Below are 18,300 nucleotides of genomic sequence, written 5' to 3'. Positions count from 1 at the left end.
CTGGGCTGAACCCCTGAGTACAGATATAGCTATAGACAGGCATGCTGTTCTAGCAGCATGCGTGACTACTTCAAAGTGTGTACACGACATAAAGTATGTATGCAAATTGAGGAGGTGTACATTTGTCATATGATGTTTATTCATCATATGTTTAAAGCAACCTGAGATTCTTGTTGACCTGCTGGAATAAAGAAGATACATTATAGAGAATTAAGACACTTCAGGTTCAAATCAGCTTTAATCTCTGGTTGTCTTTCCCCTCTTCATCTCTACTGTACACATGCTATGATCGTTCAAGGATTAGCATGCTGATGGCGTCAACTTCCACAAAGTTATATGCTTCTTCTCTTTAGACCGCCTTCATTAGTCAGGTGCCGAGTTCAATGAAGCGCAGCTATATAACTATCAAATCAGATTTTACATGCAATATGTAAAATTTGACTAAAAGGATCACCAGAGTGTGAAGAAGTACCAGTTTTTACATTATGACAGTGTTACAGAGATATCTACTGAAGTTAGCATGCTAACCAGCTAGCCCAGGCCTGTCCTGGTCCAAAACTCCTGCGCTAAAGATACACATCAACACGTCCCTCGTCCCCGAGCTCCGAGCCCCCCAGTCCGGACAGCTAGCTGCACAGCTACCTGAGCTAGTTAGCAGCAGTTAGCGGTGACTCTAATGATATGCTGCCTCCAACCAAAACGGAAAATCAATGGTGTTATGAAGGCTTACGTCCTGAAACTGTTTCTTGTCTGGTCCAGTTACTTCCTAGAGACTCGCTGTCAGTTCAGTCTTTATGCTAATGTGTTAGTCTGTCTTGGACTTAATACATGTAAATTGCTACCAATTGTTACATAGGGTCCCTTTAAACACCTTTTTAAAAAGGAGACATCAGGGATTCAGAGTTTTGCATCAATAGACTGGGGAGGTAGTCCTTGTGGTTCATTCTGTGCTGGACTATTGATCGCTACACAAAGTCCAGCCTGACTGTTTCCTTGTGCCATCTCGTCACATGTCTCTCTGCATGTTATCTAATAAAACATTAATGGGGAATAGTGTGTAAAAAAAAAGGCAGCATCCTTCCAGGATAAACATCTTTCACTGTCCTATTAACTCGATCCCCGGATGTTAAAAGGCTTTAACATGACTTTTGTTATTGACTGAGCCATTTCCATTACTTGAAGGAGCTCAATTTGAGCCAAAGGGCCATAAAAGGATATGAGAAATATATAAAGAATGTGGCCAGATAACAGCTCCTAAACAACATTTCTTTATTCCCTCCTCCCCTCTTTGTCTCCTCGCTCATTTTACCTCCCGTCTCATTTTCTCACCATCCCTCCTCTCTTTCTTTGTCTGTTCCTGTCTCTTGTCCAACCACACATACCTAACTGGGAACACGGCCTTTACAACCGTGGTATTTCCTCTTGACCAGTTCAACTATTCAACGCCTGCACGGTCAGCAGGAGACGGTGACTACGAAGGAAATTATTCATTAAATTTCGGTCCTGAACTCCAAGGAATGTCATTGTTGCTTTGACTTTCCCATGACTTAAAAAAAAAAAGATTTGAGAAAGTAACAGTACTTAGTAGCAGGCTATAACTCAAATGACCCTAGTATTACTTCTAGAGTTACTGATTTAAAGGTGTGGAAAAACATAACTTAAGATGAGCTACTGCATGTCATTATTAAAAACTCAATACACAACGAAGACAGCATCTGTGACAGGCCACCAAGACCTCCCAGGTGTGTCATTGTTAATAACTACATGGATCAGAATGAATATAACATGGCACACTTTTAGCACAATCTTTGTTGTGTACTTGGACTAAAAGTTCCTACAGCCGACCTACATAAAAAATGTTTTCGTGCTCAGCGCTGAAAACTACATTGTTCCATGAGACCACACCCATCTTCGAACTTCGGTCTTCATTTTGATCTCAACTACACACCTGTAAAGTTTCGTGACTGCATCTTGCGATCGCCAAGTCTAAACTCTGAAATTGTCCTTCATCAAGCTATGAAGACACTGCGATAGGCTAATGTGTTTTCTACCCCCTTGGTGGACGTGCATTCTGGATGGTTGGTAAATGGAAAAAGGTAAAACATCCAACTCATTTTGCCCTGATGCATGAACTCTGAAATTCCCAGCATTCACCGAATTTAGCATTCAAGCAGTTCCGATTTAATCCCATCAAGCATCATAAAGTGCCAGTGAACTACAATGACCTCCAACATGCAGAATGATGCAGCACATGCTTGTACGAATCAGTACCGATAAACAGTTGCCTTGGTTATCAGATGTACGAAGAGCGATTTAAAATTGCAACACTGTTATTTCTGTTTGTCTGAGATTTAGAAACAAAATGGGAGAAGTATTGGTTACATCTCCTTCCAATTGTGGTGAACAAAATGACAATCAGTAGAAGTCACAGTTATAAAATGCAAAACAAACACCGCAGCAGCGATGCACTGTGACTGAAACAAAACCAGACACTGCTTGTAAAAAAAAATTCAGAGATCCCAGAAAAAGTGGAAAAAGGAGATTAGCTTCTTAGTCCAGCATGCCTGACTGTATTAATCTGGACTGGTGCTGTAGTAATCCAGCAGGAACAACATAAACCAGCATGGTAAGAGTAATTGGCCACCACCAGGGTCTTATAACTAAAGAGCTGTGACACAGTCGGGGTAAAGTAGTAAATGCTTGAGTAGTTTATAACTAAATATCCTTAAAGCTTCAAAAGAATTTGCTGTGATCAAAAGTATATGCTGTCATCCCTGTGCCTGAATGAGCTCTGAAATTCTCAGTCATCTTCAGATTTGAAATTATTGCTCAAATTCAATTACAGTCCAGATAGCTCCAACAAGCTTTTTATTCCTGAGGTTTGGTGGAAGTTTAGAAACCATTCTTTCTGGTTTGGGGTTTCTCTTGTCTTCCAGCTGTCCTTTCTCTGCCTCTCCTCCATCTCTTCCCCTCCTGTTTGAGATGGGGCTGTGCTCTTAGCAACAAGCCTTACATGGACTGAAGACAGAAACTGCCCAAACACTCTCATCAGTCACTCTGCACCGTCTACATTCACTTACAGCTGCATCACCGTTCCTGCTGAACAAACTCAACCTCCCGTGGTTACATAATGACTGGGAAGCTTTGGGAAAGATGGGGTCGGGTGTGAAAGTGAGAACACAAAGTTGTCATCGTCTGCCAACACTGACCTGAACCACCGGTGGGCTGAAAATTAACCTGCCTCAATTTTTGCAAAATAATAAATCAAGACTAAAATACTGTGTTTCTGCTTCGCTAAGCACCTTTAGCCATTATTGTTTTGCCTGGAAAGCTTTCCCTGCTTGTGCAGCACATTTTGAGTTTACGGTGATAACAGGGACAGATATGTTGCTAAAAATTCATAATATGTTTTTAACAATAGAAAAACGCAGGCCTCTCATTTTTGGCTCGCGACCATCAATTTTATTTTGAAATCACAGCCCTGGCTAGCAGATTTTATCAACTGTAGCTAGCCAGCTAGTCAGCTAAATTCACAGTAACTCTGCAAGTAAGCAGATTTAGTAGACAGATGAGGACTTATTTTTTAAGAGTTTGTTTTACTTGTAACAGGAAACAAGAAGGTTTTGAGAGCGAGGCCTCTTCAGTGCAGTTCAAACACAGGCTAATGCTAACTAGCCTAATGAGGTTGACTGGGATTGCTATCGTCACGAAGATTGTGATAATTGTAAAATCCACACAGTAGGAAAAATACTATGCAACCCAGCAAAATAATGACCTAATGATTTGCACCGTAGTCTCAGAAGTAAGCTAATATTAGCCTACGTGCTGGCACATAGCCACTTTAACTTGGTCGTCAGCAGGTATGCTAACATTTGCAGCTAACATTAGAGCAGATAATACAGTGCTTTACACACCGCCAAACCAAACTCTTTGTATTTTGTGTATACTTGAGCCCCATGCTGCTGTAGCAACCCTGTTTAGCAGTTACGTTAGCTTAGTGGCAGAGGGATTTAGTAAAGTTTTAGCCAATAGAGAGTAGTGTCGAAGTAGTTAATGCCCTGTGAGACTTATGCTGCCTTCAAGTGGGATTGTGTGAAAAGTCCATCTGAAAGTATCCCAACTTTAAGAGTGGACATTTTCTGATGCTAACCCATGGACGTGTTGTCTTTTTTTTTGTTAGTCATTTTTGAACACAACATTGAAACAAACAAAAGAAGGAAATAATTTCTGAACATGTAATGTTATAGCCTGACAGAGCTGTCTAGTGACCCACTTAAAGTTGCTGTAAGCATCATTTTAGCTAACTTCCTGTCCGTTTTGCAGTATAAATCCCCTACGTAACCACATGAAGACACAGTTCTCTGTCCTGATTGGTTTAAGTGGGCAGGGATACCAGAAAATGTATTTTCTGTTATGCTACATGAGCAGGGAGAGGAGAGACATACTGACCAAATACTATAACAGTGATTACTGCTGGAATATAGAGCTATTTAACACTTACTTTAAAGAAAATATATCACTTACAGCAACTTTAAATAACAAGCATATGATGGAGCCACTTCCTGTGTTGCATTTATCTGTGTACTGACAAAAGGTAGAAGTTAGTGATCGTCACTATAACTTATAAGTTATATAGGAAGTGATTCAATCACTCATGGTTTCAGTATGAACTGATACCAGGAGAGCACAATTGTGGTTCTTCAGTTGGATCTGTGTGTCGCTGTCTTGCAGCACATCCCCTCTCTTAATTCACTCTCTTTGTCTGTGTCACACACACAAACAAAATGTTTGTCTAAGTCAACTCTAGTGAGTGGGCCATAAAAGCTTGTATTGTTGTCACGTCATGAGTCTGAAAGCCTTACAGACAAAGAAAGTAGAAGGGGGTATCAGTGCGCCCAACACCACATCTCCACAGCTCTGGTACAAAAAAAGATACTTTACTGTAGTCAGAAAGCTAAAGGCACTCATTATGCTAACCCTCTGTGGTGCGATCATACTGCCAAGCCCGGAGTCCTATATATAACCAATTCAAAGCATTAAAATCACTGAGGACTTCTATCAGCTGTAACAGAAAACATTCACTCAAATTTAAATGAGGAAAAAGTCTAATGTGGAGCTACAACACGACGTGATCCCGCGTCTTCCAGATTCTCCTACATACAAAACAAAAGCAAACTCAGTTCTGGGATTCATCACTCGCTTCCAGAGTAAACTGAGTCTCTTCAGTCAATCAGCTCTGAGTCATACAGCTGACTGTCAGCTCCAACAACAAGCCATCAATTGTCTCAATAAACAAAAGAGAAACAAAAGTTTGATTAGACAGCTGCAACAAAGGACTCTGGGAAAACCCCCAACATGCAAATTGTCAGCACTTAGTTGTGGTCAACATGTATTCCTCTTCAGAACAAGAAGTGGCCAGTTGTGAATTAAGCATTAAGTAACAGCCTGTTAACACATGTTGTGTTGTTAATACTACAAGCAGCGCCTGGCTTCTATTAAGATGTAATGATGTGTTGAAAACGGAAAATTCCTTTAAAGAGACAAATAACACCCCCGTCCTGTGACACAGATCTGCAGATCATGTTCGTACTTATGTGAACGGGCGGTTTGATGAAGCAATAGGTGAGTAATATCAAATTGTCAGGTGTGATGCAGAAGCAAGATTTGGCAATCTTCAGGAAACATCTTATGGCTGATTTTGTAACCAACCAATATTATTTCATCGTTGTATAATGTACTGGTATCTACTGGTAACCCTAATGCAATTAAAAATCCAATGGAATTCAATAAATAACTTACTTCCTGCTCTTGAAGCATCCATACATCCCAGCCATGTTGTAAAAGTGAAGAAGAGTCTTTCCCAGAACAAAACACTTCTTCCTCCTTTGTAAAATAAAAGCCTTTTCCCTGGTTTGTCCAAGAGTGGAATATAAAACCTTCAGATCCAACACCTTGAGGTGTTGCTCCACATCAGACTCCCTTTGCTTCCTGAAAGCCAAAGACTGAAGACTCCACAACAGATCGTCCTCTCCTCCCAGTCAAACCATGTCCTGAGGTTCCTCCCCCTTTCAAGCTCCTCTAAAGTCAAACTTCATACAGAGCTCCCTTCTCCAAAATCTGGCAGCAGAGGCACAGCAGCAAGCCAATCTTAACCACGCCAGTGCTCACATACAACAGCAGCCAAAGTGGGATTATAACAGGATCAGAATATCACACAAGGAGCACTGAATTATAGGAACAGAAGTTGGAAAAACAGGAATCTTCTCTTCAAATGTGTCCTCACAAACAGGAAAAAAGCTTTTCCTGTAAGATTGTGTCTCACAGAGGAAGCATAGTAAAAAAAAATCCCTGGATTGGTACAATATGGTGGAGAGCTAGAGGGAAAACAATTGACTAAATGACTGAGTGAGTGGCTGCTGCATGCCTCACTCCTCTCCTCGCGGCCACCACTACTGGTAATGCAGGAGAGGGAGGGCTGGAGGAGGGAAGAGGATGAAGAGGGAGGAGAGAGGGAGGAGGGAAGTGTGAACAAGAGACTGCCCCCCATGACCTGATCCTCTTTGTTTCCCTCTCTAGGGTTAGTGTTGTACAAAATGATGTTTGTTGTAAACTGACTGATGGCGAGATTTTATTTCTCTGGTGAAAATGCATTAAGTGTGGGTGCACAACGGTAAAATCTTTGGAGGTGTGTAACTTTGACGGCCATATTGGCGGACCATGCTAGCTAGACAATAGTAGCCTATCGTGGGAAGTCTTTAGGTATATTTGTAGCTAACTTGTCGCTAGCTAGTTCTAGTGAGCTGACACCACTGTCTTCATAAGCAGTTAGCATAATGTGGCCAGTAGCTTGAATGTTGACGTTAACATTAACATCAGTTATAGTAACAATTTAAAGGTGCTCTTACTAGGGGTAAAAAACTTGTGTCACTCGTAAGACGACAACTCACCTCTGCACTATGGAGTGTTTTAGCATCTTTTAGCTCATTGTTTCGGTTTTACAGCCAATAACTTTCCTGCTTTGAATCACTCTCATTGATTCATCAGCATTGTTTCCAGCTAAACAGGGCAGTTGCTCTAACAAATGTGGACAAACTATTCACCTTTCTCTCAATAGCCTACTTCGCTAACGTCCGCTAATATGCAGTAGGCTATACAGACACCTGTGCAACTATTTACTGGACTTTTGAAGCAAGATGTAGAGTACAGTATTTGTGTACGTTGTTTTTTCTGTATCCATCACCTGAAGAACTGAAGTGCAGTATATTGATGAACCTTGAGAACGATTTGTTGTTCTGTTTCTGATCAGAGTTAAGGCTATTTAAGAAAACACAAAACAGCTTATGCTTACTATCCAGTGGATGACGCTTCACAGGCAGCTCACTCTCATTGGCTATTTCTCTCAGGTTTCTTCTCAGTATCCCATCGCCGTTCCTTTCACGCTACAGGATTTCAAGTCATCAATATCGATATTAAGGATTAGAAACCTGGGAGTCTCTGATCCAGTCGGTAACATTAAGATTATGTCTGTAAAACCCATCACAATGCAGGATCATTTGGGCAGATTAATCTGTTCAGACCAGCCTCGAATCAGAAAACACTCGAGCTATTGTTGGGAGGGGCGAACTGTGTCTGGTTCCAGCCATACAGGGACATATTGGATTGGATCCAGTCCTTGGGCTCCATTTAGTATAGACCATCCTGGTACATTGTGTTGTTCTACTTTCATATAATGGATTAGCATTTTCAAAATGAATCAATATTGAGCACTTAGTGATGACAGCATCGATTCTTTCAGTTGACAGATGCGTGTGATGGGACCTCCATAATGGAGATGGCAGGCTGCAGTGAATGTTGAATAAAAGTAGAGACAGCCTTCATCAGAAGTACCTCCCTGATATCAGGGAGGTACTGATATGTTGTGCAGCTTGTTTGAGTTAAGTCAATTGGCCCACTCCTGCATGTCACAGAGCCTCATGTTAATCATTGTATCTGTCTCAGTAGGGGGCCTAGCGGTCGCGCAACAGCCTGTCGCAGCTAATCACTATAAGCAGGGAGCTTATCTACCCACAGCCACTACAGCCCCGAGTACTTATGTGTGTGTGGCTGCGAGGTGACACAAGGGCTGATCATGAGATTCCCTGCTGCTAGATCCTCTCAGACACATACAATCAAGAGAAGGAGTCATTTTAGCTACCTGGCCAGCTCACTTAAACGATCACCGTAGGATCAATCAGACTTTTTAAATTATCATCTACCACAGGGCCTGGCTTTACATTTTTTAATAGTCTTAGTGAGATTTTCAGTGAAAGCTGGAAGATCTACCTCTTGGAAAAAACGATTTGTCACCCAATAGCACGTCTGAACTGAATCCTATTACACAACAACAGACAGCGTCATCTTAATTGGACTGAGAACATGACAAAAACATCCAAATCACATTAATCATCAGAGCATTCATGGACGAGTGGTGATGGTGGAATGAGTTTCTCAATCCCAACATGCCCAGACTGAATGTTGTCTGTGTGATTCATTTTTTTATTTTATTTCAAACATGTTGAAATTGATCGAAGCTGGCCAAGTCACTTGAGCATTTGTGTGTGTGTGTGTGTGTGTGTGTGGGTGGGTGCATGTGCACGAATGTGTCAGTGTAAACAAAGACAGAGTCAGTGTGTATCAGTTCCAGAGCTCAGCAGCTCCGTTTCAACAGCATAATACACAAACACACAGTCGCTAAGATCGGTTTTGGCACGCTGTGATAGAGAAATTCCTACACACACACACACACACACACACACACACACTGCTCTCTATAGAAACGTCTACCACATGACATTGCCAAGAAACAGCCAGGAAGGACCATCTGAGGGTGAAGCAGTGTTGACAGAGGATTTCCACTATATTAATGTATGTGCTAATCAGTGCTTCCACCAATGCGTTTGGTGTCGCCTCGGCTTCGTTTGAGATTAATTCCAGGAACGAGGATCTCGGGATTTCCCATTCTGAATCTCTTCGTCTTCGCTGCAGCCGGGATGTCAGACACTCAGGAAATTGAATAAATCTGTCAGATAAATCTACACAGAGTACATGATCTCCTTTTTTCCGTTTCAGAAGGATACAAACTTTAATTTCTTACTTTTTTTTTGCTCGGTGCTGCAGCAAGAGTGATGTGTTGTACTTCGTATTGATTTTTATAACAGCCTGAGGGAACAGATTTGAAAGAGAAACTTAAGATGAGAACATGAGAATATTCTGAAAACAAAAAAGCTTCAAAATCAAAGAAAAAGGCAAACACATCCAGTCTCACATAAAACTGGGTCAAACTAATTAGACAGGTTAAGATGTGTTCGGCTGCCAGACAGAGGAGGAGGCAGTGATGCAGAGGTTTGATTGAGCAACACACCACCGACTGATGCATGTATTCAGATGCAAAATATCAGGATCTGCACTGTCACTTCTATTGAGGCTAGCTAGCTGAATAAAAACAAAGGTAGACACTAAAGATTCACTGATGTCTGAAATCACTGGTGCAACCATGTTGAATAAGTATGAATCATCACTACCAAATGAGGCAACCTGCAAGTGCTGAAACACTTGGTGGAGTAATTTATTAGGGAACTGACAGAAAGCTACTCGGAACTAAATGTAATCAAGGTGTTATAGTCATCAAGCGACGCTCTTGGGTTCAAGTTTATAAAACGTAACTATTTGAGGAAACCATCAGCGGCTCTAGAAAATTGTGAAGGCCATTTTTCACCAGTTTTTTGATTAAATGATAAATTGATTAGATAAATTGCAGCCGTAATAAGAGCACGCATTCATCATCCATCCAACTTTACATCGAAAAGTCAGACAGTTTCAGCTTTACATTGCCCCAATTCAATAAGTGTTGTAGTCAAGACCACCCAAACCAGGACCAAGCCCAGAGTGTATCAAGACCAAGTCTTTGAAGGGTTTAGACCAAGTCAAGACCAAAACCAAGGCAGGAAACTGCCTTGACTTCCCTTATAAACCACCATTAAGCACAGCATGTATCAGACAATCATACAATACAGTGATAACACTGACAGTTGTGGTCTTGGCTGGTTTTGAAATAAATTCCTGTTTTTTTGAGACCAAGACAAGGCCGAGCAAAGACGTAACTGATTCCGAGACGAGACCAAGACCTTCAAAAAGTGGTCTTGAGACCATGACTGATTTCGAGAACTATAACACTACTATCAATGCAATATTTTTAGCACCAGCCAACAACACGATTGTACATCATGCAATCAAGTCTCATAACCTGTATGGAACAACATTTTAAAGCTGCTTTTTTGATTTGTGACCACAAGGTGGCTGTAAACACGTCATTGACCTATTATCACCTTTAAAAGCCGTTACTGTGAACATGTTAGCAAACTAGGAAACATGTGTCTCTTTAGATATTAAATGCTAAACTGCATTCATTATCCAGTTACTAACGTCTTGTATATCATGTGGTGCAGTGCAGGTAGTGTACAGTGAGTTAATCAGAATTGTTTCACAGGCTGAAAACAACACTCTTGAGAGCAGTGAGACTAAACCAAAAAAGCTGTCGGCTGTAGAAACCTGAACATTGAACTGTAAGGTGCCACAAAGCTGTGCACAACTGAGGGGAGCTGCACAGTTGGATAGATTATCTGCAGGTCTCCCACCATGAGCGACCTCTTTCGCCTTACACGTAGTCATTTGACCCATTGGCATCAGTCACAGCACACCCAACCCAGGCATGTTGCTTTGCTTTCAAAGTGGGAAAATGAACTCTTTTGCGAAGGAATCTAAATACACCCCTGTGGAGGGAGATTTATGACCCCCATTTCAGTATATGAAACACCTGGTTCCTCACTCGTGTTCCCTTCCAAAAATCAACAGGAGGACTTTTTCAAAACACATCCATGTCTCTGGGTACGCGTACGAATTTCTAAATGTTGACACTTCAAAACGAATCCAAGAGCATGGTGCAATTCTTCATTATATGTGTAAATGTGCATGAGTGTGTGTGTGTAAATGTGTGTATGCATGTATCAATCATACAGCTTTCTGTTTATAGAGCCAAGAGGAATGTCGGTCGGTTTCCCTGCGAAGAAAAAAAAAGTGGATGTTGGTATTTCCTGAAACGGCCGTGAGTCTGGACCCACTGAAATTAGAGAGAGGGTGGGGGGGTGACACCAACGGGAAGACAAACTGCACGTCTGTCCTATCAATAATTATTATCGTTTCCTTATCTGTGTGAAGCTGATTCACTTCACAGTTTTTTACTTCATGACATACAAATAGTCACGAGCAGACCAATTTGAATGCCAGTAGAAGTCTAACAACTCTTCTCAACAAAATGTCTGATGGCTGGATTCCATTTAGCCGCTTCAGTTTAAGGTCCTGGGGCCAGTTCCACACAGATATTTTAGACTGATTTATAGTTTGAGGCCACTTTTGCTCTGAAAGTCAGGTACTCTCCCCCAGGCGCACCATGACCCGAGTCAAAAATCACTGACACCTGCTGACCGGCAAAATAGAAGGAAACACAGCTCATAATTTGTGGTTTTGTCAAAAACATTGTGGAGCAAATAATGAGAAGGGAACAAGTTTTGAGAGAGCATACAGACCTGTTGGAAATAAAGAGCAGTGAGGAATCACCAGTGGTTTTCATTTAACCGAGGGAACCATCTCGAGCCTGACTGATGAGTTGGCAGAAGTATGGAGCACTTCCACCGCAGCTCAGCTCTGCTACAGGTCTGTGCTACACTGAGGTTTAAGGCAAATGGAAATGCTTGTATTTTCACTCTGCTAATTTTTTACATTCAAATGTCCTTGTGACTGTTAAATTCTTCATAATTTTGGGGTGATGTGGCTGTTCTGCCAGTAATGTTTTAAGAAGTTTTAACTTACCCAGAATTCATGACAAAGTAGTCCTATTTAAAAGGGCAATACGTAAGAATTTTGTAAAAAAACATTTAAAAAAATGAACTGAAATCATGAATGTGAATAAATAACAGTTTTGATGTCATGGTGTCTGTTTATTGTGTTGCAGAGAAGTTACCATGCTAAGCCAACACACATCTCCCAGTCCGGACTGCTAGCTTCATGGCTACCTGAGCTAACTAGCTAATGGCAGCTACAGTTAGAGGCAGTTAGTGGTTACATCCGGGATATGCTGCTCCTTATTTGCTTTGTGTATGAATTCGACAGGTAACCAATTCTTAAATAGACGGCTATTTCAAATCTGATTGTTAGTTAAAGGTGCAGTATGTAAGAATTGGACACCTGTTGAATTTATACCCCCAACAAACAGGGGAAGCATCTCACCTGCCAGCTGTATTCTATTTATACATCCATGACTGCAGCTACTGTTTGCTTGTTAGCTCAGTTAGCGGTGCAGCTGGCTGGACTACCTGGAGAGTATTGGTGTTTACACAGCTAGCACAGGAGCGTTGGACCGCTTGGAGAAAGAGGTTTTCAGGCCCGGGGCTAGCTGGTTAGCATGCTAACATCAGTAGATATATCTGCAACATAGTACATAAATGTCTTTAACATAATGTCGACACTGTTAATTCTTCACATTCTGTTGGTAATAGTTGCTAATTTTTTAATGTTTAACCAAAATTCTTACATGTTGCACCTTTAAGATGCAGTACAATCTTTGTGAAACTGGCCCTGAGTATTTATCAAACTGGCTCATTGTCTCATCTTCGCTTTTCCCACTACACTCCAAAATGTCTGCTAATAAAAAGGCCAATATTTCATCAATGGGTTAACAGATTAACACTCATTCTTAGATACAAAACAGTACAAACCCCCGCTGTGCCGATGCAGGGGCCTCATTGAAACAAACGAGGGACTTTTATTTTTCACACAGTGCTTCCGTTTGTCTTTCCATGACCTATAAATTCATGTGTGATTAAGAGACCAGGATCAACCTCAGATATGATGCTGATAAAAGCCTGACCGCTACAAACGTTTGAAAGGCAGAACGTTGCATTTTGTTTCTACACAGATTCTACAGAAGTGTTTAATTGTGGTGGATTTTTTCGCTCACCGACACTAAAACAACCTCTACCGCCTGAATTCCCCCAGTTAGATCTCTGAACTTGTGGTCGACAAAGAGGCCATGCGTGCTTTTCTTCCCTCTCCTCGTTCTTCTCTATTCTTTCCATCCCCTTCCTCATCTCCATCACTTCTTTTCCCTCTGCTGGCTGGAGTCCCTCTCACTCACCCCTGCAATGCCTTCTCCCTCTCCTCTGTTTTGTGGTTTCTCTGTCTCCTATTCTCTCCATTACAACATGCACAGGCTGATCCAGATCTCTCTCTGTACAGAGGAGGAGGGGAGCTCTCTGAATTCCACCTCACATCTGGAAACCATCTTCTCTCTCTCTCTTTTTGCCAAACTCTCGCCCCCTCTCTCTCTCTCGCTTGCTCTCTATGTTGTAATGTAAATAGCCCTGTAATCATACTCCTTCCCTCAGTCTGCCGTACTGGGTGGTGTGTGTTTGTGTGTGTTTGTGTGTGTGTGTGTGAGCGAGCTCTTACACAGAACACACTCCTCCAACAAGCTAAGATCTCTTCTTCTTTCTCCACATCTCAGGTCCCAGCTGAGCTTTATGGGGCGATAAAAACAGAACAACTGTCTTCGACTCTGCTCGCTCACACACCTATTCTGTGTGTGTGTGTGTGTGTGTTGAAGCCACAGGGGCGACACGACCAGTTGATTCAAAGTGTTTAACTGAGCGATGACGACCTAATAACCCTAAACTGAGCAACAAGACACAGATGATGCTTCTTGTCGTCATCAGGTTTAAGCAGGGTTGAATTTTTATGGTAACAGCCGACTTTGACCTGGCAGATTCATATACAATAGTATGTTAACTTTGTTTTAACGGTATCTTCAGGTTATGTACTGCAGAGAGACACAATCAGGACTTACACATTCCTCTCTCCTTTCCTCCACTATGATCTAACCTCCTGGTGATGTCTCTGGGCAATAAATGCTGTTTATGTCTATGTAAATAAACAGGCGACTGCCAAGTATTCTCTATTCAGTTCTTTTGAGTCAAGTAAATGTAAGATTGCAAAAACGCTTGGAAAACCCAAAACTCAGTACTGAGAGAGACGCACATCCACAGAAATTTGAGACTCGATATCAAAAATTAAGCTTTTATCATCCAGTCATTATCTCTATACTCACCACACACTGAAGGGATAGTTGCTTCACACGAGTCCTATGAATGTTTGCCCTGTTCCCCTTCACTTCAGCGTATACTGTATAAAATACAGATGGAGCTTCTGGGTCTAAAAAGTGAAGCCAATGTCAAAGTTCCCTAAATCTGCATTCTTTCCAATGGCCAGTGGGGGCAGCTCCACTGGTTGCATAAAGAAGTTCAATTGTAGCTCATGTAGGCTTATGAGAAAATGATGCTACTTCATGCTTGATTTATTACCTCAGAAAATACTTTCCTAATGAGTTTATGATCTTAATCGCTAGTTTCAAGTCTTCTTCAACACAGCATGATGTTCATTTATTAAATAAATTAAAAAAGCAGGGTATGCTTTAGGGCAGGGCTACTTCACCATTGACAAGCTGCTATCACAGTGTGTCCTCTGGTTCTCAGTCAGATCCAATCAGTATCTTCGCCAGCTCCACCCTCTCATCCAAATATAGTCACTTCAAGCATGTGTCTCCTGTTTCGGTGCAATCTCCAGCTAATTCAGGCTGACTCGCAGGTCAGAGCTCACCTTCTACAGTGTGTTTGAAAATGGTTGTTTTTCTAGCATGTTTCACCGCTATGTTTACTACACCGTTATAGCACCTGGCTGCAAACTCCAGTGTTCCTCATACAGACTGCTTGAGTGATCGTTCTGATCAATATTCATTTGATGCCCACATCAGAAATGTGACATGTGTCCCGAATTTAGTGCAGGGAAATGTCATCGAACAGAGGACTAACATAACCGTACCTTTAGACAATAAAACATTCACTTTTCCTGACGTGACCAAGATTCAAATTGGCATGTGCAAACACATACTTAACGTGTCAACCCATTATTAAAGAGGCACTCTAACAAGGGACAAACATCTGTGCAGCAGAGGCTGAGATATTCTTACTTTTACTTCGTTGTATGGGTCAAGCTCCAGAAACACTGGATGCTAACACAACAGCCACCCCAGCCAGTCTGTTCACCCTGCTGCCTTCTGACAAAAGATACAGAAGCATCTGCTGCCGTACCACCAGACTACAGAGCAGCTTCTTTCATGAGACTCTTCAGTAATTCATCCTCAACACTCCACCATAAAAATAGTCTTTTTTTCTAGTGTAGCATTAAAGGTCCAATTTGTAAGAAAGTTGATTTTTGAGTCTTATTCCCATCTCGTCAAATACTGACGCTTTGGGATTGTAGGTTGGGTTTTGACAAATTGGACCTTTAAAAGGAATACAATGTGCTTTAAAATGAACCTTGAACCTTAACTGCTACATTCCCCATAATACAACCAACAACTTAATTTTGTTTGACCCTCCTTGCCTGGTATATGTAATCTTATGTGCCAGATGGTTTGTTGTACAGAGCCATGAAGGGAAGGTGCAAAGGGCAGAAAAAGGGCAGGTACTGTCAAAAAATACTTGGTAGGGGTCTGAATGAACCGTGTTCATCACCGTCTATCCTGGGTGAGTAGTAGGGGAATGCGACCATCGGGGGAGCCAGCTGGTAATTCAAAGTCAAGAGAAGAGTGGAAACATTTGTTTTCTTTCCGATGGCCAGTAGGGGCAACTCCAGTCGCTGGATTCTGGATCTCTTCCAACAGGTTTTAGTTGTAGTAGCCATGACAAATACACTGACCTGCCCTATAATGAAGCAGGAAACAGTTCTGGACTCAGAGTCTCAAATCGGCTTCCACAGAGGCTGTACACAGTGCAGGGGACAAACCACAAACATGCATGTAGCCGAGGGCATTCGGGCAGACACAGAGCAGGACACGCTGACAGCAGAGCCACATGTCTAATTGACTAATTGTGTATCAGCGAAGAATCATGATGGGATTTCCTCGCAGAGAGGAACAGTAAACAGGACGCGTCTGTGAGACCTCGACGGGTTTGTTCAATGACCCAGTGACAGATGACCTGATCAGCCCTCTAATCAGGAAGGCAGTGACAGTTGACAGGCCACACACGCAAACACAGGCATATTTATTCATCAAGCTTCTCAGCCAGATTACCTACTCTGATGCCCTTAAGCTCATGTATCCTCGTCCAGTGTGATAATGCTAACTCAATTTACTGCAAAAGACCAGTCCACCATCTATCATCTACCATTTATCAGGAGGCTTTGAAAAGATCTGCTTTATCGTCATTTACAGCACAAAGACACTCTGCCATCAGACGTATTGCTCTACTACAGTATGAGGCTCGGGTCAGCTGAGTCCTGATCAATAGAGCCTTTCATCCTCTCACGCTGACACACAACATGAATCTATTCTGAATCACTCACTGTCTGTGTTCTGGATTACGGTGGTTCACACACATTGAAAAATAACTGTGTAATCTGGACTGTCCTTGACCTGCCTCTACCAAACACTGAGCTCACACACACACACACACACACACACACACACACACACACACACACACACACACACACACACACACACACAAACTGTCACATCGAGGGAGCGTGTGTGTGTGTGTGATGTCACAGTATTACAGCATGTTGAAGAATGGGTGACTGTAGAGAAAAGGGTACAATATGACTTCAAGTTAATTGTTAAATGACCTACTATGAGGAGAAAGTGATCAATTTAAAGATAACCAGGGTCCTATTGAGAAATTGCTAATTTAAGAAAGTTCACCCCAAACCTTATTGTGCAATATATTTCAACCTGAAACACATTTTAATGACTTAAATTCATACAGAATAAATCATAATAAGTAGTAAACTTTAAACTGACCTAGCACAGTTTTGTTGTGTTGACTAATGAAATTAAAAAATCTATTTTTTGTCTGTGTTTAAAAGTCATTCTTTTGCAGGTAAAGTTTTGTCTAACAGTAAAAAAAAAACACATTTACAGTTCAGACAACGTTGAAACAGAACATTTCTGGAAAGTTGGTAAATATAAATAATAGCAAACTCAATTCTCAGCTGGAATATAGTTGAGTTGTTCTCAACCAAACCCTTAACAACTCACAATTTGACTTCCAAGAACTCTTCAGAATAATTAAAGCCCACACACATCGCCCCAGTGCTGCCAGTAACTCATCATAAACCAAACAGAAAACACATTGAACAACTCAAACCGATGCACAAACAAAAGCAAAGCGTTGCAGGACACTGTATCGACCGCATGTATCGATCAGCAGTCCAACATCATACACTCCCCGCAGCCCAATAACTCATGTCGGCTCTAACACAGCTCAAGTCGCTCCGCCACAGTCCAGTTAAAGCCCGTGAACACTTACTGTGTCGGCTGTAGCTCAAACGGTCTCAGAGTGAAGTCATCCCTCAGAGACTGAAACCAAGACATCAGCGCTCTTAGTGCATTAATGATTGGATTATTTGTCTCAGTCCTGCCCTGGCGTCCGAGGCTCTACGCTGCTGCGTTCAGGGCCGGCTCGGAGTGTAGCCCACAAGTAGAGAGAGAAAAAATAAAGGGAACCCGTGACTTGCATATCATTACAACGCAACTGTGCATCAAATAATCTGAGTGGCACTGTAGATTTAGGCTTGTGACTTGCAGAGTATAATTACATGAAACAAATGAGTTTAGATTTACGGTCCACGTCACTAATCCTAAAGTAATTTTCAGAATATTAAATAAAGAGTTGGAATATATAGTGTGTTTCACCTCGTTTGCCATCTGATAGTCCAAATTAATGTCCTTACATTAAGGCAAGGCTACTTCTGAGCAGGTTGCTAATGCTAGTTGTGACCTTAAATTAATGAAATGTTAAAGGTGCAATATGTCAGAATTTGCCACCTGTCGAATTCATACTCAAAACAAATAGGGGGCAGCATATCACCAGAGTAACCACTAACTGCTGCAGTTAGCTATTTAGCTCAGTTAGCCGTGCAGCTAGCGGTCTGGACTTGGAGCTCGGAGTGCCGGGGAAGAGTACAGGCGCTTTGGCCAAAGACGGGCGGTGGATTGCTGGTTAACATGCTAACTTTAGTAGATAGCTCTGCAACACAAGACATAGCCGTAATGACGTCAAAACTCTTATTTCTTCGCATTCTATTGATGATTTTAGTTCATCAACTAAAATCTTGCATACTGATCCTTTAATTGGCAGATCGAGCTAT

At 41.7% G+C, this 18,300-nt stretch overlaps 1 protein-coding gene across 4 annotated transcripts in view; it reads right to left on the bottom strand.

Moving 5' to 3' along the window:
* Nucleotides 1-17,566, bottom strand: part of LOC141013065 (uncharacterized) — a 49,904-nt gene extending 32,338 nt beyond the window's left edge. Inside the window, exon 1 of one of the 4 annotated variants that reach the window (XM_073486602.1) lies at nt 17,460-17,566. In XM_073486602.1, the coding sequence (XP_073342703.1) occupies nt 17,460-17,524 (65 nt within the window). In that variant the 5' untranslated portion in view covers nt 17,525-17,566. Of the gene's footprint in view, nt 1-5,799; nt 6,413-17,459 lie in introns of those variants that run through there. The other 3 variants (XM_073486603.1, XM_073486601.1, XM_073486604.1) reach the window with 3 other exon arrangements.
* Between the last annotated feature and the right edge of the window lie 734 nt (nt 17,567-18,300).

Source organism: Pagrus major, chromosome 18, assembly GCF_040436345.1.
Source record: "Pagrus major chromosome 18, Pma_NU_1.0".
Lineage (NCBI taxonomy): Eukaryota > Metazoa > Chordata > Actinopteri > Spariformes > Sparidae > Pagrus > Pagrus major.
Note: the sequence above shows the minus strand (reverse complement) of the source record. Positions and strands in the feature narration are given on the sequence as shown.